This window comes from Phalaenopsis equestris, unplaced genomic scaffold, assembly GCF_001263595.1.
Source record: "Phalaenopsis equestris unplaced genomic scaffold, ASM126359v1 Scaffold000455, whole genome shotgun sequence".
Taxonomy (NCBI): domain Eukaryota; kingdom Viridiplantae; phylum Streptophyta; class Magnoliopsida; order Asparagales; family Orchidaceae; genus Phalaenopsis; species Phalaenopsis equestris.
In genome coordinates, this window is record NW_018164896.1 from 105,707 (window position 1) to 115,751 (window position 10,045).

The 10,045-nt window shown below is 37.8% G+C and overlaps 1 protein-coding gene across 1 annotated transcript; it reads right to left on the minus strand.

Annotated features, from left to right (window-relative positions):
* Positions 1-6,473: 6,473 nt before the first annotated feature.
* On the minus strand, positions 6,474-7,806 carry LOC110027855. The gene is made up of 2 exons (XM_020729469.1): positions 7,513-7,806; positions 6,474-7,254 (listed from the first exon to the last, which is right to left on the minus strand). The coding sequence occupies exons 1-2, from the start codon at positions 7,644-7,646 to the stop codon at positions 6,906-6,908; spliced, it is 483 nt and encodes a 160-aa protein (XP_020585128.1). The 5' UTR covers positions 7,647-7,806; the 3' UTR covers positions 6,474-6,905.
* Positions 7,807-10,045: the final 2,239 nt, after the last annotated feature.

Genomic DNA, 10,045 nt, shown 5'->3' on the forward strand with positions numbered 1-10,045 from the left:
AAAAAATATAAGGAGCAAAAAACCATCCACTCTCTGTAAATGTTTGTTGAGGTGGACAAATTTAATATTAATCTAGGCTCACATTGAGCTTCATGTCAAGTATATTATTAAATTCAAACTCATAAAACTTTGTGCCAGTATGGATGTAGCCCAAGTCCACTGTCTAAGTGATCTTACCATCAAATGAATACAAGAAGAGACTACGATGAGAGCCTTTTGACTGGATGTTTTGCCGCAAAATGATACCATTATATTAGAATCACATTGATAGCTGATACTCCTAAAAAATGTGCAATTTTTGATATGTTTTTAATGTCTATATTTGGTGATTGTTGACCTCACTTTTGGTTGAGGTCTAGAAAACTTCTTTAGTAGCCTAGGTCTAGCCATAGGACTTTCCTATTGACTAGTCTTAGAAAATTAGAAGAGGTACCCCACCATTAGAAATTCAAAACTCTTCTTTTTACTCAGCTTGAAATTCCACATATTGATCTTAACCTCTAGCATTTAGTAGGTAAGATCATACACATTTTTGAATGAAATTATTCTTTAAAGAAATGTTGTTTTTATGCTTATTTTGTAGGTATATCTGTTAGGAACGCAACACAACTGAAACAGGGCGAAACAGAGCTAAAACGGAGCCAAATGAAGCAAAATGGTGGAGTTGCGCAGAGCCGGCGCCGACAACTTCAGAGCCGGTGCCGGCGGAGCTGAAGAGCAGAAAAACGACGAGAAAATGGTGCTGACAGCGCCCAAAATGGCACCGACGACGCCTGAGACGATCATGGATTGATTTTTGGCGATTTTTGATGTTCTAGAAGGCTCCCAAGTGATTCAAACACCCCATGAAGCAATTCAATGAATCTAAACACTTCTATAAGGCTCTTGAATGAAGAGACATGTCTTTTGGATGAATAGATTTATCTCTTGAAAAAAAGAGGGAATTTGTGTCTTTTTAAAAAACAGGGCTTGACACCTCTCATATGCATGCGTGTGTGTGTGTGAGGGTGTGTGTGAGTGAGAAAATGTGGAGAATGTTTAGTGATCTTAGAATAGAAGTAGAAATGTCGATTTCTACTTTTTTTAAGAGATTGGTGAGGGTATTTTGAGAGAATTTGTAAGGGAATGTTCTAGCATTGCATAGATCAGCGGGAGACTTTGTTGGGGAGATTTTCATTTTTCTTTTAAGGGGAAAAAACTAAGTATTGTGTTCTTCATTATTTTATTGTTTTGTAAACACTTATTTAGTAGATTTGTTTTGATGTAATGAAGTTAAAGTTTTTTATTGTGTTTTCTTTATGCTTTGTGATGTGTTTGTCTTACTCTTTCTTCTTTTTAGGAAATAGTGACATGAGAGAATTATGCCATTATTTTCCTTTTAGTTTTCTTTTACAATGAGTAGGATTCATGTTTTGGATTTTGGGATGCATGCTTGAAGAAGTTTTAATTATAAATGTGATGGTTTTTACTTGCACTTCATTTACATTACAATAAAGGCTTGTTGTAGTGTTAAAATTCGTTGTAATTGCATTAAGACCTGAGAGGGCGGTGTAATTCTCAACAAAGTGGAACCACATTCAAATTCCATGGATGGTGAAGTTCATGGGGGTTGGATGCAAATAAATAGGGAAATATACTTTGATAGGCATAGAATTGGAGATTTTAGGGTGACAGACTAAAATTTTCAATTCAGTCATAGTGTTTAAAGAACTAAAGTGAGAGTTAGCCTTCAGGGGAAGGAAAGTGGGAGCTCTAGAGTGGGAGCCAGTATCCTCCTAGCCTAGCCACGGATTTAGGGACTAAACTTGAGATTAGCTGAGGATTTTCTATAACACTGATTCAGGGTAGAGAATTAAAATTGCTCTTATTTGGCACATACAATATTTAGTGTATCTCATTCCTTTACATTATCCAACTCACTACATAAGAATAGTAGTTTTAAAAATCTCAAAATTCTCCAAACTAATTCATCCAGAAAGGGTTATCTTTAGAATTTAATATTTACATTTAGAAATAGTTACTATCCTTATATTTAAAATTCGCATTTATGAGTAGTTGCTAGATAAAACACCATTTTAATTGACATTCCAAACTAAGGACTAATAGTAGTAAACTGAAATTTGACTAAGGACACCTTTCCTCGCTTCCTCGTGGGATCGATAATTGGGGCTTAATCAGAAAATCATATATTACTTGAGTGATACATATACTTGCATTTATACATAGTGAATAGTATTTAATCGTCGTAAATAGACTAATCATTGTGACTATATAGAATATATAAAATTAAGCATATAAAAAAGTCGCATCAATAGCCCGTATATTCCTAAATGACACTATACCCTTTTAAGTTATGAGTATTTGGTAGAAGACGAAGCCCTATGTTAGTTAAGGTTGACTTAAGTTTGTTCTTTTAGACAAATATTTACCCCAGACTTACAAGATCCCTTTGAATGAAACAACCCATTGTTATTGACAAACATTTTTTTGTCATGTTGGGTCGACAACTTCCTCTAACTAATTAGACCAAGGACCACGACACTTTGGAATGACATAACTATGGGATCTTGATAGGGTGCATCATCATTACCCTCACAATTCACTCTTTAGCTCACAATGATGATTTAATAAATCCTAATTTTTAAATACTATATATTGAGCAATCGACTCGCTAATGAATAGCCTTAATCTAAAGTGTTCTCCCATTATCTGGAGATATAATTAATTATAAAGGCTTGCGTCAATGGGAAAACTCAAACCTCAGATCTTAAAGTCCTTGCAAAGTGGGTGAAATCATGATTCAGGTAGTGTCTTATCTACTATCTCACTTGCTTTTTAAAAATTCAACTCAAAATCTCACATGAAATTCTCATAATTTATCCTTTTTTCCTATTTTTTAAGAGTGGTCGGGGCCTTTTCGAATTTTGGAGCCCACAATCTCTAAGCTAAATTTTATGCTCCAAATAACTCTATCGAATTGTTGAATCAAAATCTATCCTGTATATCGTACCCAAGGGATAGAGTGTTGAGACCGAGGAAAGAAGATTGAGAGAGGGAGAGAAAGAGAGAGAGAGAGAGAGAGAGAGAGAGAGAGAGAGAGAGAGTGGAGGAGGACTTGCTCTGTCGGTGCTCCCCGGGCTTTTAGACCTATTTTATCTCACTTAAATAATTGAGTAACATGAGGAGGAACTTAAAGCCTTTTTAAATGAATGGGCCCTTCTGTTTATCAATGATAAGAGGACCAAAGATAAATTACAATATCGTTCTTGTTTTAAAGGGTTAGTGCAAGATTTTTTGGGTATTTTGATTTTATTATCTAGACCATTAGATTGCATAAAGATCCATGCAGACTATTTTTGAGTATATATATTAAGTTCTCTAATTTTCTTACTACTTTATAGTAATGGTTGCGATAAGGATAATGAAATTTATAAAGCAAATAAGGCGAGCACATAAATCACTATTGATACTCCTTTTTAAGTGCTCTTTGGACTCTGTTATGACATCCTTTGAGCCATCCACTATTGATCAAACCTCGGGACGGTCTGCCCATTACCCCTCGCAAAGTTTGTTGTTGTAGGGTGACCAATCATCTCAAGGGTCAAATACGATTGTCGTACACTCCTCGCAAAGCTTGTCACTGTCGGATGACAAACTATTCCAAGGGTTGAAGACAATCGTGGTACACCCCTCACGAAGTTTTTTTTTTGTCGGGTGGCCAATCATCTCAAGGATCGAAGATGATAGTAGTACAACTCTTGCGGAGCTTGTCGCTGTCAGGTGGCCAATCATTTCAAGGATCAAGGATGCTAGCAGTACACCCCCAGCGGGGCTTGTTGTTATCGAGTGACGAATCATCTCAAGGGTTGAAGACGACCATCGTTCACCCTTCGCAGAGCTTGTCGCTGCGGGCGACGAATCATCTTTGGGGTATAGGAATTGAGTTCTAACCTTTAACTTGCCCGGCCAGACCTCTATCTTAGGTTAGGTCTCCTCTTTGAGGAAGGAGGCCGCCTAGACTCCTCTCCAGGATGATTGTCATCGTACTCTTCGCAAAGCTTATCGCTACTAGGCAGGGAACCATCTTCGGATGTTTGTCCGATCCGAGCGATTGAACTTGAGCTCGTTGTAAGGAAAGTCCCGTTACTGGCCCTTTGGGTTGTTTTATCGATCAAACGTCTTTGATATCATTGTCAGTTATTTTTTATGCTTCTAACTTATCAGATGCTTTTGGTGTCACTCTCGATTTCATTACTCAGGTTCGAGTTCTCCAAGTGTCGAGTGTTCACTGACATGCATAAACTCCTTGATCTCACCAAGTATTGACTTGATCATTCAAATAGAAATACCAAATATTATTACGTGCATGCATCATAGAGTAAGATTTGAAGAAAATAACATGTTTATGCACCAAAAAAAAAATAACTTATATGGGGTTAGAGACTACTAACAGATATAGTTAATAAACCAGAAATTTTAAACCGACACTTAAGCATTCATAAATTAGTTTATACCTTAAGAATAGAAGGACATATCCTTTATGTGTATATGTTTCTTCAAAATTGAGTAAGATAAATGTTTGGATTTATAAAACAAAATAACTTTAAACTTGTGCAAGTAAAGAATAATTACTATATTCATCTAAAAAACAAGGTACAAAAAAGTTTCATTAGAAGGTAATATTTTATTACATAAATGACAATTAGAGGAGTTTGGCCAAAGGGCTGAGCTAACAGGTTCCTTTAAGAAAAAAAATATCCCTTTTGTTGGAGGTGTTGAGTCGACTACAACATCCACATATCTGTTAAATCGAGAGGGCTTTCCCTCTCTCATCTTCAATTGAATGACAGATTTCCATTGTCCAGAATCAACTCTTAAATGATACTAAGCTGGGAGATGCGAAAACCTGATTACCAACGTGATGAAAAGAGGCAATAACTGAAGTTTGCAAACCCATAGCTAAAGATGAGAGTTGGCAACACAACTTCCTCCAAAATGTTATTATCCATTGCAGATTCTTCAACTCAAAGAAAATTCCATTAGAAGAAAATCCAATCAGGCAATATTGACTCGGGTGCTTCCCTTCATAAAGGAAAGCTTTCCCTAGTATGAAGCAAACCTCAAGTCGTTGATTCTCAAGAATTTGGGAAGGTATCTTCGAAGTTAGCGGTCAAAAGGTTTGCCCATTTGGATACCTTCCAACAAGAAGTTTAGAAGAGGAATGAAGGCTAGCATGAACCATCCAATTTGTTTCTTTCTCATCAACAAAATGTAATCACTTGAAGTTCTTATGCGTACCGCATGAACCATCCAATTTGTTTCTTTCTCATTAACAAAATGTAATCACTTGAAGTTCTTATGCGTACCATTTTCCTTTCCATCCTCAGTTTTTCAGATTCCTTACTCAAAATGAAAGAGGGGACCCTACTATTTATAGCTAAGAAAGATAAAGGAACCAAGGAGAGTAATCAATGAAGTCAACATTAAAGGTATCGAATCTCCAACCAATAGTATCGTGACCCGTGAGCTGTCATTAAGAGTATTTTATATACTGTCTGATGACGATTGATTTTATTAGTAGGTTTATAGACATGCAATGTAATATTATCCTTAAATCAGAAGTTGATTATTATTATGCTTCACATTCAAGGGACAAGTCAATTTAGAGGATGAATAGGAGAAAAAAATGATTTTTTTTTTCAACAATTAACGGAGCTAAAGTCGAGGATATAAATGTGGGTGGTTTAACATTTGAAGAATTTAATATTAATCTCTAATTATTATTCTCTTTTTTTTTGTGAAGAATAAATAAAAAATGAATAAGACGTCAATGAAACTAAATGTATATCGATAAGCGTCCGTATCAAACACAGAAATAAGAATATTCCAAGTATAATTTTGAAGAGTACAAGTCTGCACAACTTAGACAACCCAAGGACGTTCATCAAGTAGCCTTAATTTGGTAAGACACTGGCTCGCCTTATTTTTACAAGTCAAATGTTCAAATGTATTCTCATCAACTCGTCTTACACTCTTGTGATGTTATTAGTGACACCATCATACACAATATTGTTCTTCGAACTGTCTAAATCTTTCTTTTTGTGTAGCCATAACCTTCTTTGAGCACGACCATCCCCGAATTTATAAATAGAGGAGGTTGCCTTCAAAGGAGAGTGCATTACTCTTTTCTATTATTTTAATCAACTGTTAAGCCATCTTCCCCACTTTTATTTCTCTTGTAAGCCCTACCAAGATAATGTAAGCCCACTGACATTTCCAAATTCAACAGCTACACTATTCCTCAAATAATTTTTTTAAAAATATACTAGAGATTACACGAATCCTCATCATCCATCACAATTGGATTGTTGGTCTCAACCTCACACTTTATTTTTTCAAAACTACTAAAATTTAAAATTAAACAAGTAATCCTGAACTGAAATCTCAGCTTTACGAGATACACCTGAACATGATATACATTGATATTAAAAGCAATTTAAATATAAATTTATTTTAAAAACATAAACTTTATTCTTCTTGACCATGGTCCCACGTAAACTTTAGTGCAGTCAAGCATTGACCCAGTATCCGAGACGCGTTGGGGTACGGAAACCTACTAGGAGCCACGCGGCCGAGGTTCCACTCTCATCACAATCATTCATTCATTGGATCAGTTTTCTTAGACGAGCCAGAGTTGTTGTGGGAGCCAGTCATCATACATCACCCTTCACAACCAACCAAATTACACAGCCACGTTATTATTACTATTTCAAGAAAATACAGCTTATCACCCCCAACCAAGCACACTATCCCTCTTCTTCTCCATCTCTCATTCCCTTTCCCACAAGGCATCAACCATAACCATTCATTCCCCCATTTACAGAACATGTTGTTACTATTGGGATCTAGCTGGAAACCTCCTCAAGAAGCTTGTATCTCCTAACCTTACCTCTGAAGGTCTGCCGAACCCTCCCCGCCCCCGGAGACAGCTCCTGATCCGTTCTCATTTTCTCCGCCGACGCCGTCGTCCCTCGCTCCGGCACTCTCTGCTTCTTCACGGGCTTGCTCAGCTGAAGCGGCGAAGCTCCGCGCTGCAGCTTCCATCCCAAGGATCCGTTACCATTGCCCGACGGCCCAGCGCTACTGTCGATTGCTGTCGCCAACTCACGGGCGAGCGCCTTTCCCCTCTCCTCCCTTAAGCACCAGTTACATGCCTTATATGTCTCCGCCTTCGGGTAGAGATCACTACAATATCTGGCGAAATAGATCCAATAATTAAACAAACATCGATCTGATTTATTAGATTAGTGAGTTTGCAAAACTAGTTTTGAGAGATTAGGACAAGAAATAAGCTAGGTAGATTTGAGATGTCAGAGGTAAAGAGTTTGTTCGGAATTATTTACGAAGAATAATTTTTATTCGTATATATATAATAGCTAGACTTCAAATAATAGAGATAATTAGAGTAATGATGATGAAAAGCTGAATAATTGATCAACCAACTTATCTTACTTGTGTTGAGATCTGAAGTGGCAGACCTTGCATCGAAAAAGCTCTACCGGAAGCCCGGGATCGCCACACATGCAGCAAACTACCGGCGGTGGCGGCGGCGGCGTAGCCAGCCCAGTACCTCCGGTGCTCCCCATCTCATGCAGGTATGGGAGTCGTACGCGTAGAGACTCCTGGATCTAGAGAGAGATTAAGAATTTTTTTTAGGGTTTCGTGTTTCCGGACACCCAAATCGGTTGAAGAAGGAAGAGAGGAAGGAGGGGAGAAAGGGGGAGGGGGGGAGTGAGTGAGGAGCAACCTCGCACAATTTTCTCATCTAGCGCGCTTTATGGTAGGAGTCCTTTTCAGTAGGTCGGTTGGGGAAAGCTAGACGACAAGAAGCGTATAAGAAAATAGAAATTAATAATAATAATAATAATAATAAAAGTGAATGCCTTGTGGAGGGGAGATCTTTAGCGTTTAGTTAATGAATTAGTGAAAACTAGGGAAGGAGCCCCACGGCACCACACTATAATCTTAATGTCTCTCGGATGAGGTGTGCACATATAAATGGCTTGGCGTTGTTTATCACTTTTATCGACGGCCTAATCCAATAGGACTTTTAAGAGCATTTAATTAAGAAAACGCTTTAATTATTTGTCCGCTAATCAAGGCTATACGAGTGTGTATGTGTATACCCAAAGAACGTCATGTATATATATTTTTTTAAGAGCACAAATGCTCCATTTTATTATCACAAGAAAAAAAAATTACAAATGATGCGTGCTAGAAAAATCGCAGCGGTAGAGTAATGGATTATTGTCTTAGCGCTGCACGAGAATTCAACACACACTCAGATGAAAGTGAAAAGGACCAGTGATGACACCAGAGGTTTTTACGTGGAAAACCCGTAAAAGGAAAAAAACCACTGGGTCTGGCCTAGTTATAAAAATTCACTATATGTTGATGATTACAGCGGCCCCTTGTCCCACAGACGGGAAATGGTTATTAGATTTTTCAAGGTACAACTTTAGCTAACAGCGTCTAGTTGGCGGTGGTCGACGGTAGTCAACGATGACGGTCGGTGGTGGTCGACGGAGGTTGGTGGTGGTCACAGACGGTAGGTGGTCGACAGAGGTCAGCGTTGATCTATGGTGGTCAACGGTGGCCGACAGTGGTCGACGGTGGCCGACGGTCAACGGTGGCCGACGGTGATCGACGGTGGCCGGCGGGTGGGGGCCATTAATGCCAAAATATGAACCATTTTGATCCGACGGTCCACAAAGCTTCCCTTCAGATAACGTTTGATGGACATTTGAGTGCCTTAACGATGTCCGAATTGAGCAATCTTGAGCTCGTTGGATTCTTCTTGTCGAGACGCTCGATTCGACTATAAACTTGTTAGATTTGACATCCATTTGACCTTTCAAATGCCTCCAGAAATCCTCTAAGATTGGTTTAATAATTTGGATGATTTGATCCTGGCTTGATTTAACTCGGATTGGATTGACTTTCATATCATTAGGTCCATCTCTTCGAGCCAATCAGTTTGACTATAAATTTGTTTAAATCGGAGTTTTGAATGACTCTTAATCAAAGTTTGAATGTTTTTTTTTCAAAAAATTGCATCGAGATTCGTGCCGGATGATAAAAGTTTGTTGGCGGCGTATCAACAAAAATTGGAATAAGAACCAACCTAAACCCTATACAACTTACAAAAAAAAAAAAAAGAAAAAAAGTTCCTATCCCAAAAAAAGAAAAATACAACTCACACCACACCCAAACCCACAAACAACACTAAACAGACAATTCCTTAATAGCCAAAGCTATCAACCCATCAGGAAATGTAAAGAAAACCTGAGCTCTCGAACAAGTATATCCAAACTTAGTAGTCCAATGAGCCACAGAATTGCCTTCTCTTTGAGCATGCGACCAAATCACATTTGGATTCGTTGTTAAAGCTCTAATTCTCTTCATCTAAATCAAAATACTCCAATGAGTCTCTATATCAAATCTGCAACATTTCCAATGGATCAGAGAATCCATTTCTACAATGATATTAAACAAGTCAAGCTTCTTCGCCACCATAAAACCAAAAACAACTGCATCTGCTTTAGCTGTTAAGGGAGAATAATGGACAGTCAAAGCAACAAACCAACAAACAATAGAGCCAGCAAAATCACGACAAACACCGCCCGAGCTAGCAACGTTCAGCTTCCAATAACCATCAGTATTTATCTTAAAGTAAGGAGCATTTGGTTTGCACCAAATAACTCTGAAAGTCTATCTAACATAATATTTTTGTAAAAAACAATCCGTCGAAAATATCAAACATCATTTCCACACCTTGTCCCTTAAACTTATGAGTCAAACTTTTGCATAAGTAACCAAAAATAAGACCCAGCGTATTGCAAACATTGCGCATTTCATTACGAGCAATCCAAATAAACCATAAGACCACACAGGGAACGATATTAAAAAATATTTTACCAATATTCTTCCACCTGCTAAACAAATCATTAAAGAATGGAAAGAATGATCCATTCTAAAATTAAGC